At 42.3% G+C, this 20,143-nt stretch overlaps 2 protein-coding genes across 6 annotated transcripts in view; both read right to left on the bottom strand.

The window, feature by feature from the left end:
* The window catches only part of STAC3 (SH3 and cysteine rich domain 3), a 41,702-nt gene extending 34,637 nt beyond the window's left edge, over positions 1–7,065 (bottom strand). Inside the window, exon 1 of one of the 5 annotated variants that reach the window (XM_042454557.1) lies at positions 6,839–7,065. The gene's annotated coding sequence lies outside the window, so the exon portion shown is untranslated. Of the gene's footprint in view, positions 1–5,574; positions 5,764–6,838 lie in introns of those variants that run through there. The other 4 variants (XM_042454555.1, XM_042454558.1, XM_042454559.1 and 1 more) reach the window with 4 other exon arrangements.
* Positions 7,066–10,117: 3,052 nt separating this feature from the next.
* The window catches only part of R3HDM2 (R3H domain containing 2), a 112,883-nt gene continuing 102,857 nt past the window's right edge, over positions 10,118–20,143 (bottom strand). Inside the window, 2 exon segments of the mRNA XM_042449769.1 lie at positions 10,118–10,945; positions 18,449–18,533. Of these exon segments, the coding sequence (XP_042305703.1) occupies positions 10,605–10,945; positions 18,449–18,533 (426 nt within the window). The 3' untranslated portion in view covers positions 10,118–10,604.

Genomic DNA, 20,143 nt, shown 5'->3' with positions numbered 1-20,143 from the left:
ACAAACATTTATCTATTCAAAATGAAAAGAATTTGACTTTTGAAAAAGATGGATACAGGAAAAAGAGAAATTGTGGATTTTCACATACCCAGGGTTCATGTTCACACTTTTAACAAATACAACCCTCCCCTGCCACTCAAACACCACTTGCCCTTGTTGCATCCCTCCATCATGAGTATTCAAAAGCATCTAGAAGCTGTTCAGGTTCAGACAAAGCTTAATCTCAGCTGGACAACCTACAGAATTCTGTGGTAGAATGGCAACAGAGGCATTTATGGGGATGAACAGGCCGTAAAGGAAATGCAGGCTGGTTGGGCTTTGAGGTTAATAAAAACTTAACCCCAGAAGTTGATTTTGGCCTTGGACTTTGCCTGGACACAGAGTGTGCCTTTCACATTACTGGTATTTCTCCCACTCCCCTGGTAGAGGTACTCCAGCATTAAGTACACCAGCAGGGCCAGGCAGGCTTCCAGTGGTTTGCTGGGATGGCAGCATATAATTTTGGATATCATTTTAATTACTGAGTATTTGCAGGAGAGCAAGTTATTAGTCCTTCTGGTCCAAGCTTTGTTAATCTACATAGCAATGCCAGTTTTCACAGGAGAACTTTTCTCATACATTGAGGAATAACATCTTACTTCACTACCTCCAAAAGCTTTCTTCCCTCTCAGCAAATATTTTCTGAATCTGAAAAGAGGGCTAACTGGACACACATCATGCCAGTTTTGCCAGTAAAAGCAATTGACTCATTATACCGTAACTGGTTTATGCATTTTTAATCTGTTTTATTTCAATCTCTTGCTGTTCTCTGCCTCAATCCATGGGAGGGAAGCAGGTAAGAAATCCTCATCGTTATTTGGAGTGCTATGTAAGACATCTAACTGACTTAATTTATCAGAAGCTCTCTTTCTATTTGTGGAGAGCTTCCAAAATATGAGCAATTCATAAAATTTATGAATGAGAATTTATGAATGAGTGAGCAAGATTACTTAGTGTTGAGTAATGACAGCTCATGCTCACACATGACTGAGGAGTCCCACCCTCACCACAAGAAGGCTTGACACCTCCACTCTTCTCCCACAAAGTTGTTTTGTACCACAGCAAACAGTCTGAGCTACTTGGTCCAGTTTGATCAGGATCTGGTTCTCCAGGGGCTCAAGCACAGAAGGTTCATTCCAACCATCTGCTATTCAGTGATTCCCAAACTTTGACCCTCCAGGCATTTTGGACTTCAACTTCCAGGATTTATGGACATTGGTTCTACTGGAGCTTCTGGGTCCAAAATACCCAGAGAACCAAAGTTTGGGCATTTCTGTGCTACTTGATCCTTTAAAAAGAAAAACTGTGGATGACTGAACCAGGGGCCTCCTCCACTCAGACCACATTGATCCCAAAAGGTCACTTGTCCTCTTTAATTCAAGAGATCAAATTGTTCAGAAAAGGATAACCATAAGAGTATTTGGAGGGACTACTAAGGAATTTGGTTGCCTTTCTATGCTTTGACAAATGTGCATGTGCTTGGGAAGGTGGAATGTGCATGCATGTGGCCCCCATCCCCTCAGCCAGTTCTGTATGAGGCTATAATTCAAGTCGCTTATATTAGTTTGTGGTTGTGAATGCAAAATATCAGACTGCAATCCTGATCTGGAATGCAATTCAGCTAACTCTGTCCCGGCCACAGAGGGAGGCAACACAGCTCAACAGACTAGGTTCTGTTGTTATACAGTTAGGCAGAACTGAGTAGCAACACTTTCCCTGAATTGTATCCTGGACTGTAGAGTCAAGATCAAAGTAATGGAGTTGGAACGGGAGGCAATTTTAGGTGGAGTCAGGAGCTGGAGTCAGTAGAAATGTACTGACTCTGACTTCAGCTTCAGAATAAAATAATATATGTATTATTTATCTATTAGTCTTGCTTTTATATATTCTTTAGTTTTAAGATATAACCTATGTTTCTGTTCAAAACCCTTTTTACAGTGGGCCCTTGGTATCCACTGGAGTATGGTTCCAGGACCCCCCGTGGACACTAAAATCCATGGATACTCAAGTCCCATTAAATACAATGGCATAGTAAAACCGTGTCCCATATATAAAATGGCAAAATCAAGGTTTGCTTTTTGGAATTTATATTTGTCTTTACTATTTTCAAGCCACGGACAGTTGAATCCGTGGATAAAAAAATCCGTGGATACAGGGGGCTCACTGTATATTTATTAATAGATTGTAGCATAGTAACTTTCATTGGGATTTTGGAAAGTTTTCTTGCTCAGACATTTTTACCAAATCAATATATCGTATATTGTAAGTAGCCTGATGATTCACATGGTGGTGATGAAACTACAGTAGCTTTATTATGGCTGAATGATATACATTTGCCCTTTATGAAAGAGTTGGAGAGGAGAAATATAGATGAGTTTGAGCGGAAGGTTTAGTGTACCAACTCCACAGATCTGATTGTATTATGTCAAGGCACTGTGGAATTGGAATTTTTCTCCCATGATGGTGGGGCTGGGGCTGGGTCAGCAAAGAAAATACTTAACAAAGAAAGAACTAGCAGGTCCCACCAAAAGCTTATTTAGAACCTTTGCTGATATGCTAGTCATCTGAGTGCTGAATATTTGATTGCCTGCTAAAAATACCAGCAGAACCACATCTCTTTCACCTGAAATATTATAGTCCATCCAGTTTTCTATAAATTGGTCCCCAGTCTAAATACATGCAGAAAGTCTGTGATCCATCCCAGTCACACATATATATCTTGTCAATTTTGAGGCTGTAAGCTATTACATTAGGCCAAACCTTGGCCTGGCAGAAGTGAGAATAAGTGCCACCTTGGTATAGCTAGAGATTTGAATGGTGTAGCAAATTAAATGCACCTAAGAAAAGGGGCAGTCTGCCCAAGGACAACTAAATGGGATTTTAAGATAGCTAAAAGGGATTTTGTTCCCTCTCCCTTCACCTTACTCCTTTGAAGGAGCCAATCACTGCAGAAACTTCTACAAAACTATCTCATCCGTTGTGGAAGATCTGTGACCAGTTCAGGGAAATGTTTGATCACCCAGCAAACTAAAAAAGATTTCATATAAGTACCAGGCAGCATTCACAGAAAGGATCACTCACACTTTCTCTGCACCCATGCAGACGCCCCCACAGCACATACAATTTAACACAATGAGAAAAGAAGCTCAGCAAATGAGGCTTTAGGAGTTTATCAGACAAGGGAAATTGGAAGTATAATCCAATGGTAATCCAAACGCAATCATGCGGTTTAACTACCACATGCAATTTTGGGCAATGGGAAGTCAGTCCGAACGCAATCATGAGGTTTCATGTTATTGCGTGACAGGTGATCAAACGCAATTTTGGGCAATGGAAAACTATTTTCAGGCAATGGGAAGTCAGTTCAAACGCAATTCGAATTCACATAAATTAGCTGAACTAGTGAATTCATGTGAATGCGTTCTGGCCCCACTTTCTTTTCATCATTAGAAATTAAGAGAAATTCCTTCCATGTGATAAACTGCTTAAACATCAGCAACTGGCAGCCCCCAGGCTGAAGATGAACCCTAAAGGAGTGGAATCTTTGCCCAAATCCCCAACCTCCTTGCCCAGTTATCCTTGCAACTGCTTGGAGTCATCAAGAGGGAAATCTAGCCTTCATGTGCCACTCTCTACACACATGCACCCCATCTTTCTGAGCCAGAAAACCAATTGAAGAGGGGTGCACAATTTTTTTTGATCCCAAGGGCCAGATTCAGTGATGGTTCAGAGGATGAGGATGTACATGTAAGTACACACAAGCATATCAGCTCTTTCTTTGCTGAGAGTGAGTGGAGAAACCTCTCCTGTAATCCTGACACAAATGTTCACATATTCTAGGAAAGAGCAAGCTGTATGGTGATATTTAAGGGACAGAATAGAATATTCTCCACCATTCCTTCCCACCTTTACTTTGGGATGAAGGGCTGCACTTAATGCCTTGAATGGTGTGCATGTCCATTCCTCTCCCTATTCCAAGCTCTGTCACACAGTGCACAAACTGGGCCGGGGGGAGGAAGAGACTTGGTAAAAGAGTAGTCCATAGGCCACTGGGCCCACCACTCTATGTCCCATTTTAAAGTATTTTTACTAACAATGTTAAAGGTTGCCTTTCAGTCTGAATTACAACACTGAAGCAAGCAGGAACTAATTGTAATCCTGCACATGCACCATCCACAAGCATCGTTTTATAATCAGCTTTGTTGACTTATGACTACCTTAAGGCAAACCTATCACAGGTTTCCTTGTCAAGTTTCTTCAGAGGGGGTTTGTCATTGCCATCCTCTGAGGCTGAGAGACTGTGACTTGCCCAAGGTCTCCTAGTGGGATTCAAACCCTGCTCTCCAGAGTTGTAGTCAACCCACTAAACTACACTGGCTCTCTTATAATCAACTTAGACAAGGGTGATTATCAAAATTTAACTCAGGCATGCATTGCAAAAATAGTTAAAAATCAGTGCACTTATTAAAATTAGTTACTGATCAGAATCATATCTACAAAATAGGTGGTTTTATATTAATACCAAGGAAGGACCTCTGGACAATCACCAGAGCTGACACCAAAATTCACTGGCTCAGCTTAAAGGTCCTTGCATATATGCCCCAGTCCACTTCCCTCTTGGCTTTTTGGTGTACCAGGGTTCTTCAAGCACAGGGAGGGAGGGATGTGAACTGGGATAAGAGCCAGTGAGGCCACACACTTGAACTCAACATGGTCACTGGGCGTAAGACCCAGGTTTTTGGCCCCGAAATCACTGAAAATGGGATGTGGTTGCTTTGGCAAGAATCACCCTTGAGTGGCACATGGTGAGTAGTCAGGGGGTTACAGTAATTGAAGTCCAAAAAATCTGGATGGCATCAGGTTGCCTATCACTGCACAGAATGAACAGCATCAAGGATTTATCTGTTATATGGATTTATAATGGACATGAGTATTCTTGCATGGCAGGGGGCTGAACCAAGTGGTCCTAATGGTTCTTTCCAACACTATGATTCTCTATCAGCTACCTACTACTATGGGTCCCTGGAGTGATGTTTAATCTGTGTGCTGCTAAATTAAAAAAACAAAACCATAGCCCCTTGCCCTTACAGCTACAATTGCCAGAAGTTCCTGAGAATGCATGGCTGTTGAACAAATTTAAATCTGTAATAAAATCTCCTTAGAGAATTACATCGATCTTAGAGAACCAAGGTAGGGTTTCTTTGATCAAGTGAGAGAATACAGAGATTTGTTAGCACATCGACACTCTTATTATCTATGATCCACTGTTTTCCCTAAAAGGGAAAGAGGGCAGAGTCTGCAAAAGTCTGGGAGTCACGAAAGTTCCCAGAATACACTTTCCAGCATGGCCAAAAGACAGTTGCCACTCTTGAAAGGAAATCCAGAAATCAGTTACCACACGGTCATTAGAGTTTGATGAGATCAGACTACATCCAGCACTGAAAGGGTATAAACAACCACCACGCTCCTTTATAAGACAGATACTGGGAGGCCCACCTTCTTAATCCTGGGTGGCATAAAAAAAGTTGTGCTTACTTAGAGGTGAGGGAAAGGCATTCTCCACACACTCAGAGGCAGTCTTCTTTGTTACTACTCCAGATACTGAAGCCGTGTCAAAAAAAACAGGTATTGATGTTGACCAACACAAATTAACCACCAGGTAAAAATACAAACAGATGCTCCTAATCATCTGACTAAGCTGTTTGAAAATGACATCAGGCTGCACATTTTTCCAGAAATTTCCAGCAAGGACTATTACTAACCAACAGAACTGAACCTCAGTGTCACACCAGCCCTCAACAAAATCCTTTTTCTGCTCCTCAGTATTCCACTTCCCAGGCCTTTATGACAGAGCCAGGGAGTGGTTGGCCATGACACAAGGCTCCGGTCTGTCATTAACCACGTACGTCATTGGCAGAACCTCAGTGGAAAAGCATTTTGGCTTTCCATTCCGTAATTGCTCTGGTGTCTGTGTGTCCACAAATGGATTCGAATCTCACAGCAGCCACCAGTCTCAGATTCCTAGAGATTTCATCATAGCTGCCTGGATGTCCACTGGACATCCTTCACTACATGGTTGGTCCAGAACGCAGACTCCAGAATGCAGAACATCACATGCACCACTTCTGTGCAAAACTTAAGTCTCTTGCTTTAAACATCTGAAATAGCTATTTCCCCAAGGACAAAATGTTCCTTGCTGTTCAAACTGGAAGGACAGGCCCACATTTAATCTCCTCAAGGGTTCTATAGAGGAGCCCTCCTCTTCCTTTTGCAAAATGGCAAGTGACTGGGAGGTGCTATAACCTCCCTTACTTAGATGTGAATTTCTTTAGGAATGAGAAGCCAGGCTGTACTGCAGAAAAGAACATGCTTTGGGAATTCTTGAACCTTCATTTCCAAAAGCACAAATTAAAAGGGTGGATGTTTTGTTGTGGGGAGAAGAATCCCAACACAATCCTTGACTGGTAGACTACAGGAAATTCGGCATTTCTGCAGTTATATTTCCTCTCTGGAGCTCTCCTCATGCTCTGTGAAAAAAGGCGCTTCAGCCATTTTATGCCTCCACAGACTGAAACACATGAATTCATCCACCTCTGAAAGCCAACCAGGTTAAAATGGGGTAGAAGACATTGGCCACCAAGAGGAGAATGTTTCAGGGCTTCGTGTGAAAGCATCTGACACATTTGCAAGCATTAGGACTCAATAAAAGAGATTTTAGGTCTCTGTAAGGAAAAGAAAACTAGCCTACAACAGTATGCAATGGAAAAAGGGGGGAAAGAATACACACAGATACACTTACCTCTAAGAATGAAGCGACCCACTTCCAAATAGATTAATTTTTTCTGAAAAATCTCAAACACTCCCCACAAACTCAGCTTTCTTGCCCAACATCTCACTTTAGAGATCCATGGAAGAGAAAGAGTTTCCCCTTCCCAGGTCTTAATGTATAAAAGTTTGCTGTCCTAGCACTGGAAGGAACTCAAGTGACAGGGCGAGAGGGGAAAAGACAGCTGCCATCCATTGGGAGGGCTGACACAGAGAAATTGGACACTGGAAAGGAGCTTTAGCATGAAGAGCGGGCCAAACTGCCTGAGACAGCAATGCAACAGCTCAGTCAACCCACCGGGGACTGGTGGGAACTGTCCAAAATAGCATGTCTCTGCGTGTGAGAGATGAGACAGAAGTAAGACCCATTTGCCTAGGAAGTCTCAGAGAAATTGCTGCCTGGATATCACACTTACAACTTTGACAACTTTGCATCTCATCAGGCCATTGCAGATTGAGATTGCAAGACAAAGAGAAAGAAACAGGAACATGGGGAAGATGAAGGGCGGAAGCTTGGAAAACTGGCTTTTAGGGGCTACAATTCCCAGAGTTCTCCAGCCAGTATAGCCAGTTGTGCTCCACTGCGTGTTGGAGGGATCCTGGAAGCTGTAGTACCTACTATTACACTTACATGAGGAAGTGTACGTAGTGGTTTGAATGTTGAACTAGGAACTGGGAGAACAGGGTTCAAAACCTTGCTCTGCCATGGAACCCCCACTGGGTGACTTGGGCAAGTCAGACGCCCTCAGCTTTAGGCAAAGACACAACCTCCTTTGAATAAATATCACCAAAAAACCATATGAGAGGGTTGTTGTAAGTTGGGGTCAAGTTGAAGGCACATAAGAACAACATTACTCTTAGACAGTCCCGAAGCCAGTAATGGGGCGGGGGGAGAGCTAGAAACTGTAGTTTGTTTAGGGCTACCTAGTGATTTGTTGGCAGAGCAGAGACTGAAACCAAGGAACACCTAGTTCAAATATCAGGCTCTCAGGCGCTGGGGCTACAATCCCAGACCCACTTACACGGAAACAGGTTCCACTGAACTCAAAGGGACTTATTTCTGAGTAGACATTTATAGCATTGCATTGAAAGTTAAATTTGCTACTTGCAAGCCTGAGTATTAGAGGAGGGATCAGGCAAGAGTTATATTGAGTTAGCTGGTACAGTGTCAGTGTTCGCAAAGGTCTATTCCCCTTTTCAAGCCTGGTAGAAGCCAAATGAATCGTACAAAACAAAAAGACACATGTCATTTAAGCATTTTGCATAATTTAGAAAGAATCCAAATTTATGCAAGTTTGATTTGGTTGGTTGTTTACGATGCACAAAATTTTCTGAGACCTGGGAATAGATGTAAAAGAATTTTGTAAATCTGACTTGCAGGTCTTTCAGATTAGGAAGATAGTATAATTTTAAAAATGAAGCATACAGCAGTACATTCTCTCTAGTTAAAAGGGACTGATCACCCCTCTCTAGCAATCTTTGACTGAACAATTCAAAATAATTTCTTACAGCAAGCAGAACAGATCAAGGCAGGTGTGTGTTTTACATTTCCATGTAGATACATTTTCTGATACACTGATGAAATTACAGACTGCCGGCATTCCAGTCTTTGAACATACCTGGTTTATACATTTTCTCTGGGTGGATATCTGAAATAAATACATTCTAGAGCAGAAGCTTGCCTCAAAGTCAATCTCCCAACGTGTATGTACTTACTTCTCAGGCCTAGGTCTTGGTCAGCGCTGTGGCGATCTGTAGATTTCATCCCTTGCTCCAGGCTTGATTCTTGACTTTGAGAAAATCAAACTAAATCTTGATCCCCCTGAGCCCATCTTATTTCAATATCCAAAACAGAGTGGATTTCTGCCTGCCCAATGGGAATATTCCTTTCATACCAACATTAAACAGCTAAGTTGCCTTCTAGCTTCTCTTATACAGTGCATTTGCGCCATGCGTGGACACGTTTTATGCAGCTTCCAGCTTACGCGGAAGCCACTCGGGGAGGGAAACAATGGCACTCAAGCATAGGTAGATTTCCCCTTACACAGGGGGATCTGAAACGGATCCCCAGAATAAGCAGAGGGCCCACTGTACTAGCTACAAAGTTTAAAAAAAAAAACCTTGAAAGGTTTGCCCCCAGTTTACAAAATCACAAATCTTCATCACTGATTTTGAGAAGACTCTTTCAAAAAGCTATTAAATTCAGAGACAGCCCCTATGGGTTCGCTGCGGATGCAACCAAATACTACCCTCAGGACAATGATGCTGCCTCAAACAGCATCCCTGTGTTGAGTTCTCCCATCTTTCTCTGTAAAGTTTAACCATTCTTAACCATGTCACTTTTCTTCAGGACAAGCCAATGATGTGAAGTGGGGACAGAGAAATGCACAGAGAAATAGTTCTATCTTCTCACGGGGTTATTCTTTTCAGCAACAGCCTTGTGTACAGTGCAAAATATGGTTATACGCTCCCCACCCAACCCCTAATTTGTCCAAATGTTAAAGGGAAAAAAATGGCAGAAAGATGTCTAATCTTTTAGCAGCTCTTGTCACCTGTTATATACTAGAACTAAACATAAACTCACAGTTAATATGTATTTAGCTAATAAAAAGGCTGACAAATGCAAGGGAGCAATGATGTATAACTTGATTTCAGGGGAGGACATGGTTAACCATATGGATGCTGGGATTTCCAGTTCTGGTGAGCATTACCTTTGCTTGGATGGAACACCAAACCATAGTTTAGTGATATGTGAAGATATCTTTGGCTCATGAGTGCTCTTGCTTCCTTTTCTGATGAGCAGAAGGAGGAGATCAGAAGGAAGCATTTCAGTTTTAAATCAAATTGCATCTGTCTGGGATGTTGTGAGAGAAATGTGTGAAAGCCTCACATAATACTGTTATCTCAGTTATTTGCCTTCCTTGTCATTTTGTCACTGTGTGTGTATATATATTAAGTATAGTAGCCAGAATCAAAGGAAAGAACTCTAAACAGCATTTCACCTGACTTTAGATAGTGGTAAAATATTTCACCTCACTCTATGCAAAGCAACATAATTAGTACTCTGTCACTTTAGCAGCTAAATTAAACATCAAATTTATAGGCCAACTATCTACCTCATAACTAAACAATACTGTAAAACTGCCTCCCCTCAATTATATGCCTAGATTGATGAAGGACGATGTTGTTTATGAATGACCAGTTCTAGCCTGACAGCATCCAAAGACAGAAAGACAGGCAGGGAAGAAGCATCTTTAAAGTGACAGACGATTTTTTTATATTTAAAAACCAAATAATAATATTAATAATACTAATAAACCCAGATTAAATAAAATGTACAGTGAACATACCCAGCCAACATCTGTATGTGCAATTAAATACGGCTGCGTACCGCGGCACAACGCTGAACAAAAACAATATACACGTGTTCTGGAGAAGGGGCAAGGGGTAGGACATGTTCTTTCACGCAAAATAAAAATAAAAATAAAAACAGAACACCCCCCCAAAGAACAAAAAAAAATCAATGTCTCTTCTCTTCATTCTTGTCCATATAAATATCTCCAGAAAGATTCTCCCCTTCCCCACCAAAAAGAAAAACAAAAGAGAAAGGAGGAGGTGTATGTGGAAACCAAGGGAGGGAGGAGGCGGAAAGAGGGCAAGTCAAGGGGCTGAGAGGGGCCTGGAAAGGCCAGTCCAGTGTGCTTGTTGCCTCCCTTCCCTCCCTGCCCCTCCGCCTGCCCCTATTGAGAGCTGGCACGCTCCAGCACACGCAGGTCATAGTTCTTTTTGGCCATACGCAACTTGAAACAACTAAGGGAGTTGTTGAGACGCAGGGAGGCGTTCTGGGCTGCCAGGGGGCTGGGAAAGACAGCCACGATGGTGTATAAGGCAGCAAGGTCATTATGCCTGCCGTTCTCTGCAGTTCCGTGGTTGTTGTCTCCACCGCCCCCAGGACGCCCGTGAGTCTCTTTGAGCCACTGAATTTTGGCACCAGACATGGCAAGTTGGGTGAAGAGCTTGTCGGCCTCTGTGCGCGTGATGCCCTCTGGAAGGTCAGTTACTTCTAGGACACGACCCAACACTGTTGGAAGAAGCAGAGGGAACAGGGTGTAGGTGGAAGAAATGCTGTTAGTATCATCACATCTGCAACAAAGACAGCAAGCACAAAGGCGAGTCACAAAGCTTAGAAGTCCATGGCTTCCACTATGCTGGCCAAAGAGCAAGCTTCGGTACGCCCTCCCCTTTGCGGCCTTTCAGTTCATTTAGTAAGTAGTGTTGGTGAGAGACAGATGTGGGGGAACAGGTCAGACCCTAACTCTTGTTCTCTCAGGGCTTATGATTTCTTACCCTAGGAGTAGAACCTATCAGGCATGAGAACTCTGTACTTCCCAAGTTGCTGAAATATAGCCTGTTGCCTCTTCCTCTGGGATAAAGGACAATGAGACAATGAATTGCTTACCTGTGTCAAACAAGGCATAGTATCTGCCTTGCACCTTGTTGATTACAACTTGTCCCTTTAGTTCATTCAAAGCCCTCCCCCAGCATTGTGGGAAACACATGTCCACATAGACCAAATTCTTCTAACTGGTCTTCAGCTGTTAGAACATCAGTCAATAAGCTGCTTCTGTATGAGTACAACCCCCCAACCACTCCTTTAAGGAAACTCTTCGACACCTTTCCTTAACAAATTTTCTTTTCCAAATCAACCTATCCCCCCACCCCACTGGGAGTGGAAGGAATATTTGCTGTTTTGTGACCACAAAAATGATATTTTTGACATTCAGAAATCCCAATTAAGAAGAAGTATACAGTGACAATAATTTTGGGCAGTTTTCACACATCCTAATGCGTTTTGGGAAATTATTTTGAACTGAATCACACCTGGTTTTCCTGTAAAATTATGGAGTTTTGTGCATTTTGTGCAAAACAGCTTTTTTTGGTGGGTGACTGCTGTTTTCTATGCAAAATAACAATCTTGCAATAGATAGATAGATAGATAGATAGATAGCCATATGAGTTTGTTGTGCAAGATTGTAGTCTTCTCCTCCAGATTTGTGTTGTGTAAGATTAGTTTTTTGTTAGGAAAAAGCAATCTTGCAAAAAAACAAGCATATGACTGTTCAGAAACAGTGCTTTTTTGTGCAAACCTCAACAGTTTTCAAGCAAAAAAGAAAAGCACATAACTTTCTGCACAGAACAGTTTCTTAAAACATTTTGGGATATATGAATTGCACATAAACACTTGTTTTTTGCAGAAGCAGGGGAAAAAACTGGAAATTATCTACCCTCACTTGCAATGATGAAATAATTGAATATTAACTTGTGACACACTATTTTGTGTCTCTCAAGAGTTTTGGCAGGAACAACCAACTACAGAAATCACAGAAAAATAACAGGGATGTCTCCCGCAAAAACAAAACAAAACAAAAATAAAATCTTGCATGTAAAATTTGTAATGTAACATAAATTGCAATTGCCACTGTCAGCAGCTGCTGCATTTAATTTCCCCCTGGGGTCTTTACAAAGACCAACTGCCAAATGCCAACCACATATAGTCTACATATACTCAAAATTTTGGGTACACTTAATACATTCACTGAAATAGACAATAGTGTTATAATATGTAGCATACATATGTGGCCACAAAGCTAGTATAGGCGGGTTATAGACCGCCGCTTTGAGATGGTCTGCCGCCGCCGCCGTTTGCTCCGTAAGGAGCAAAAAAGAAGCTCCAAAATGGAGCTTCTTTCTGCGGCGCCCTAATGGTGTTGCGAGGCGCCGCTGGCGCACTCGCGACATCATTAGCGCCGCGACACGTCTGGACGCTATGCGTCCGATACGTAAAGATGGCACCGGCCGTGTGGAACGGCCGGCGCCATATTGTACGGACAGAGTCCGTATTAGAGCCAGGGGCGTCTAGAAGAGATGCCCCTTTTTTAAAATGGGACGTCCTGCGGATGTCCCAAGTGCCAGTCTGTAACCGGCCATAGTTACCTATTTTGAAATGTCTTTTAAAAAATTAAAAATAACTATAAAGCCACCCTAACTTTTTTTTAAATATCACAGTCCAACATAGAATGTTGCCTTTCAAACCAAGTTCTGACTGTTGTCAAGGAAAATGAACTTCAGTTTAATCAACACATTTCCTTGCTTCCGTTTTGTGGCCCACAAAATTATTACAATATGTCATATCTCTTCACAGTTTCAGTCCACCCTTAGTTGAACCTATGAGCAACCACCACCAGCACTATCTTGGATTGTCTACAATGATTAGACTATGGTGCATTTCGCCCACTCACAACACTTTCAGGGGGACTAATAGCATGCCTTGGACAAGTGTTGGGTGTTTTATGTTGATGACCCAGTTTCATATTTGTATCTAAGCCATGAAAGGCAGTGGCTGGTGCTAAGAACAACAATTCTCAGGGGTCCCTGGAAAAAGTGAATGTCCATTACATCAGAGTAGTATAGTTTTATCTTTTCCTGGTTGCCAAGTGTCAAAACATTAATGTAACTGATGACTGGACCACAAAATGGCCTCAACAGAAAATCCATATTAACTCATAGAATCATAGAATTGGAAGAGACCACAGGGGCCATCCAGTCCAACCCCCTGCCATGCAGGAAATCCAAATCAAAGCAACCCCGACAGATGGCCATCCAGCCTCTGCTTAAAGACTTCCAAGGAGGGAGACTCCACTACACTCCGAGGGAGTTTGTTCCACTGTCGAATAGCCCTTACTGTCAGGAAGTTCCTCCTAATGTTGAGGTGGAATCTCTTTTCCTGGAGCTTGCATCCATTGCTCCGGGCCCTAGTCTCTGGAGCAGCAGAAAACAAGCTTGCTCCCTCCTCAATATGACATCCCTTCAAATATTTAAACAAGGCTATCATATCACCTCTTAATCTTCTTTTTCCAGGCTAAACATCCCCAGCTCCCTAAAGTTGTTCCTCATAGGGCATGGTTTCCAGACCTTTCACCATTTTAGTCGCCCTCCTTTGGACACGCTCCAGTTTCTCAATGTCCTTTTTGAGTTGTGGTGCCCAGAACTGGACACAATATTCCAGGTGGGGCCTGACCAAAGCAGAATACAGTGGCACTATTACTTCTCTTGATCTAGACAATATACTTTTATTGATGCAGCCTACAATTTCATTAACTTACACTTGAAGCAGTGCATAATGTTGCTATGTAGGTCACATTGTTTAGTCAACCAATACCAAAAAATTATTAATTGGAAAGTGATGTATGTGCTTGCAAACATTCAAGTGTGTGCATTTAACATGTACTAGGGAACTCCAATCAGTCACTATTAAATTCTAATTTCAAAGGACTGAGGACTCCTACTATTCTGAAACTACTCTGTGATCAATTTTCAAAACATTTTGCAGAGAAAACTGCTAGAAGCCCTTCTGACTGGACTCCACCTAGAGATGCACATCGCCCCTATATGATACAAACATGCCTTTCTGCTTGCTGCTCCAAGCACTAGTACAGATGTTAAAGCACTCTGCTAAGATATCCTGTTAGTGAACAGAGGATGGATCCAAACTCTCTTCCATACCACAAGATGATTTCTGCTGTATTAGGTGATTTGGTGAAACCCATGCTTGGGACAGAACCTGTCAGGCCTCTGTTCCCACCTCTACTTTGTGAACTGTCAGATCAGTCTTGATGACTGACAAATGAAAAGTAATCCAAAAGTGATGTGTTATGAACTTTCTCTCAACGCCAAATTTTATGTGGACCTCACCTTGGGTGACTTAGAATTGCTAGTCAGTGCCAAAAAGGAACTGTTGCAAGCTGTCTATGGATTGGACACCATCATGTTTTTATTCTTATACCTTTCATGACAAAAACACATCAAGGTCTACTGCTCTTAGTTCTAGAGGTTCCACTGTCTACAATCGAATTCTATTCTGGATTGAGATTTATGGTAGGTTACTCTGTCAGTCTCTTTCAAACTTTAATGAAATCCATGTACTGCTTCCTAAAAATATCCTAGCTCTTCCAAATGACTATCACTTCATGAGATCCTATGCATCTGTTTTATGTCTGTTCTCCTGAGATAACTAGTTCAAAATTTTAAATCAGCTGGGCCCAACTCTTACATACATCCCATATTGTACTTCCAATCTGCAGTGTATTACTGCCAAGATTCAGCATTTAGAGACCTATCACCAATCAGGCAAGGAAAACATTTGCCTGTTCCCACATGCACCCAACTCTCCACCTCCACCCCAGTTTGGGAAACATCGCTCTCAGCAGAAAAGTATGTTCCCCTCCAGTCAGTTCCAAATATCCTGCCAGTCATTTTTCACAGGTTCCTGTACTCGGGGAATAGTGCACCATAGCCAACCAGGGCTGCATCTTGGCAGCTGCTCTGAGTGTGTGTCTCAAGCAAGGAACAGCGTGGCAGTTCTAGTTTCCAGTTAGTGGCAGAGCCGGGTCCTGGCAGGCGGGATTCTTTGCTAATATTAAACTGGCAAGTAACAAATATAGCAGGCCAACTCCGGGCTATTTTCCATTGAAGGGTGGGGCAGAGGGGTTTCATACTTTAAAGGGACCCGTAAAGGAACAAGGGGACATCACTGCGTAGTTTGTTTACAACAGCATTTTCAATACTCCTTCTCATTTGCTGGCAGGTGGAGCTTCCTCACCAACTTAGCTCACCCTGTCCAAATTTAATTAGCAAGCTTCAGCACAGCTCATATTACTAACAATAGCGGAGAGAGACTGCCCAGTCTAGCTCAAAACTAATGACTCCACAAATTCGGGAATGGGCATGTAAGTCCTGGGGGTGGAGCAGGGGGAGGTTCCTGCTCAATTTTTGGCATTATTATTTTCCAGGTCAACAGTCACAAGGAGGTTAGCAGTGGCTATCACTTTCCCAAGAATGCAGAAGACTTTTTACACCTGCCTCCTCCAACTTGGTGCCTTTCAGATTTTTGGACTACAACTAGAATTCTTCACCATTAGCCATGCTAGGTGTGGATGATGGAAGTTGATGTCTAACATTTCCAATGCACACCTGGTCACAGAGGGGTTCTTTATGCTTTCAGAGATGCTACATTTTAAAAATCCTCAGGGTATACAGTCAACACAAAGACTCATTTACTGTCCAATGTAGAAAAAAAAATTGGTGCAGGACACAGATGTCTGGGCCACCTGACCATGCAAAAGGAGTACTTAAAGGTACTCAAAAAGGTACTTAAAAGATAGCTGTTCTTTGGTTTTATAAAGATCCAGTGTGTTCCAGCCTATGTGTATTCTTAAGGCATTAAACACACATAGGTTGAACCACGTCAGCTTTTTCTACCAAGAATTAACCATCATTTGAGCACTATCTTCTTTAGATTCCATTGGCTGTTCCCAAGTTTTCACTTCCAAAGATCTGGAAGGTGAAATACTTCCCACTTCAATCATGTAAGATGGTGCTGGTAAAGCGAGTAACTATGAATAGGTTTTTGTGGGTTTTCCAGGCTATGTGGCACCAGCATCTGTGGCTGGCATCTTCAGAGAATGCTGGCATGGAATAGAGTGGAGTACATATATACTGTGTGACCCTGGGTAGGGAGGAGTGATTTCCATGTGTAATCTGTGTATTGTTCTATTGTTGATGGCATCCATCCTGGCCAAAGGAGGCAACTTTGCAGTAACCACCACCAGAATCCCAGTTGAAGACATCATTGCCTAGGTTGAATCTGCCCTCCACCATCTCCCAGAGGAGGAAGCAGAAGAGATACGAGGAGAAACAGCAAGGATTCTGCACACGGCAAAACCACGTCCCAGCAACATAACCAAAAAAGAAAACCCATCAAGGACCTCAACTCGGACCCAGAAATCATCATTCTCCCAGCCAGTCAAAGGCAATGCCACAGTAATTATGGAAACAGAACAATACAAACAAACAAACAAACAAACAAAAAACCAATGAACTCCTGGATCCTGCAATATACAAAAAAATGAAACAAGACTCAACCAACAAAATCACCAAGAAAATGAACACCCTGATCAAAAACTCCTCATTTTAGCCAACCACAAGCCAAAGTTTGTGCAAATCTGAGGCGCTCCCACCAAGACTGTATGGACTTCCCAAGATCCACAAGGATTCCATTCCACTCCGACCCACAGTGAGTGCCATTGGATCCCCCACATATGACTTGGTCAAGTTTCTGGCCACACAATTACAAACCCATATAGGGCAAATGCCCCACTACATCAAGGACTCAGCTCACTTCATAGGAAAAATCAATAACCTTGAACTTAAACGTGGAGACATACTGTACTAACCAGCTTTGATGTAGTCTCCTTGTTTACCAGAGTCCCCATAATGGACACCATGGCACTCATCTGATACATTTTTCCGGGTGGCATCACAGACCTGTTCAAACATTGCCTTACCACAAGTTATTTCCAGTGGGACAATGGATTCTATAAGTAAAGAGATGGGGTAGCCATGGGAAGCTCTCTGAGTGAAATGCTGGTGAAATGTCAGGAACAAACTCTTCTAGAACATGGCCACATAGCCTGGAAAACCCACAAAAAACTATGGATGCTGGCCATGAAAGCCTTTGACTTCTAACTGTGAATACTTGGGAAGAATTGTGACCTCCTGCTCCAATTCATTAGAAATCCTTTTCCTAGGGAGTGTAAAAAATAAAGCAATACTGACAGTTCCTAGCTGGTGCCTGGAAAGGGAAGCCTACTGTGGTCATGCCAAAGGACATTTTGCTGAGCAATGTGTCTGCCAGAAGGCAGTATTAGTAGGGAAAGGGATTAGAGCCCTGGGACTATACATTTTAAAGCCTATTAGATGGCACCTTACTTTCTACAAGGCCTATTAAAATGAGAAGTGCCCTGTGGGGAAGGAAAGAATGAGTCTGTTTTGCTGCCAATGCATCTAAAACTTTATTTTTTCTTGGACGTGGCTGCCTTGGTTTTTGACTCTTTGGCAGAAGGCTGGCCAAGGTAAAACAAATGACCTTCAAAATTAAAGCATGATGGCCTTAGCCTTGACAAAAATTTTTTAAAAAACCCATGGGGATGCCTGATCACTGGTTCCCCACCTTGATTCCCCAGATACAGTTGGTCTGCATCTCCCACAGTCATGCATTAGGGAATATAGGATTTGTAGTATAATAACATCTGAAGAAGCAAGGTTGGGAACCACTGTTATAGGCACTGTAATCAAGGTGTGAGATGGAAGAAAAGGACTGAAATGAGATGTCTCCCCTCTGCTTACCCTTCTTCTCTTCAGTCAGATATTAGTGGCAGTGGACACTTGTCCAGGAGGAAATGACAAAACAATGAACAGGCTCCCTATATTTTCTGGCTGGATATGAAGGAGGAAAGTGGTCCTGGTCCTGTCACAATACCCAAGCAGGATATCTCAAAAAGAATGTGGGAATGTGGGCAGAAGGTCCCAATTCCTGGACACCCTTCCAATTCCTACCCCAGATGAACCATATACAGGGACCCAATGCAAAAAAAGAGAGGTCATATACAGAGGTTATGGTCTGTGTGTGAACGTGTGCATGCATGTGTACACTAAGGTGCTACAGGGCATTGTGTTTGGCACTTGCCTACGTCGCTTGTTCCGAGGTCCGTGGATGCTGACTTCAGAGTCTGTTTCTTGCTTCTACTGCCATGCTTCATCCCCGTTTGTCCCTGTATAGCAAAAGAGCAAAGGAGTGATGGCACAGGAGATGTCCAGGCTTGCACACAGAGAATCCCTGGAATAAATGTTCACTCAAATTCTAACAAAGAGGGCAAAAGGGCAATAGACAACCTAAAGAAGACACCTTGCTGGAGCTCAGAAGCTCTGAGCATGGTTAAATGTTTGAATGGGAGTCCAAGATACATTTCCTTATCATGGCAGAGAAGTGGAAATGAGGGACAATCAAATTCAATAAAGAAGAAGAAATAGAAGGAGAATCACTGATGCTCCAAAACTTTGGTTGGTAACTACGAGTAAACTGTGAGATAATGATAACACAGAGCAGGTTGCAATAAGTAGGCAAGCAGAGATTTTCTCTATTTTCCCAATTAACATTCAGGTTCTGTTTTCTCCTTTTGCACATAATAGACTGTGAGCTCTAATGAGTCTATCTATATTTTACTCCTATGTATTTATTGCATCTAAACTCAGGCTCGCTGGGATGATAGGAGTTCTAATCCAGTACATTTTTAGACATTCAGATGAGGAAGGCTAGGACAGGGTTTAAACTGGGGTGGGTGGATCTGATGTCACTACTGTGCTACTATTGCTACTACTACTACTACTACTACTACTAATAGTAATAATAATAATAATAAGAAGAATAATAAATATCATCATCATCAACAACAGTAATAATCATAACCCAGCTACACATTTTGCTCTTGGACCTATTCTACTTTAAAAGGAGGCTGCGGCTGGGCTCCCATTAGAATTCCAATCCTTCATGCCTGAATTATCTACAACCATGGGGCATAATGTAGGGCATACCCCAAAGGATTTTGTAGCACCTTTGAGACTAACTGAAAAAGAAGCCGGTAGCATGAGCTTTTGTAAATGTTAGTCTACTTCTTCAGATGCATCTGAAGTCTATGACTTAGGAGCCCTGGTGGCACAGTGGTTAAATGCCTGTACTGCAGCCACTCACTCAAAACTATAAGGTTATGAGTTCAATAGCAGCAAAAGGGCTCAAGCTCGACTCAGGCTTGCATCCTTCCAAGGTTACTAAAATGAGTACCCAGCTTGTTGGGGGCAATTAGCTTAGTTATAAACCATTCAGACACTGTTCATTCAGTATGAAGCTGTATATAAATGAAGCTGTTTGTTATGAAAGCTCATGCTGCCAGCTCCTTTCTTTCAGTTAGTCTCAAAGTGCTACACGATTCCCTAGACCAACACAGCTATGTTTTTGAGATATACCTCAGTTAGCAAAGTATATGTGCTCCTGGGGCATTGTTTCTTTAACAGAAAATTTGGTACCAGAAGCCGAAATACCATGGGAAGAAGAGTGAGATATTCCTACACCACAAAACAGCAACAACAACAACAGAAGGAGGAGGAGGAGGAGGAGGAGGACTTGTTTCAGCAAACTTTTACTGCAAAACTAACAATATGTGCATGTGAAATTAAATTACCAGGTCAAGTAAGCCTTACATGAGTAAACAAAAGCATTTTGAACTTTCTGGAGACCATCTGGAAACACCTTCCAAAATGCATCCAGAGAATACTTAAGAAGAAGAAGAAGAAGAAGAAGAAGAAGAAGAAGAAGAAGAAGAAGAAG

This window comes from Sceloporus undulatus, chromosome 2 (assembly GCF_019175285.1).
Source record: "Sceloporus undulatus isolate JIND9_A2432 ecotype Alabama chromosome 2, SceUnd_v1.1, whole genome shotgun sequence".
In the NCBI taxonomy this organism is placed as follows: domain Eukaryota; kingdom Metazoa; phylum Chordata; class Lepidosauria; order Squamata; family Phrynosomatidae; genus Sceloporus; species Sceloporus undulatus.
Note: the sequence above shows the minus strand (reverse complement) of the source record. Positions and strands in the feature narration are given on the sequence as shown.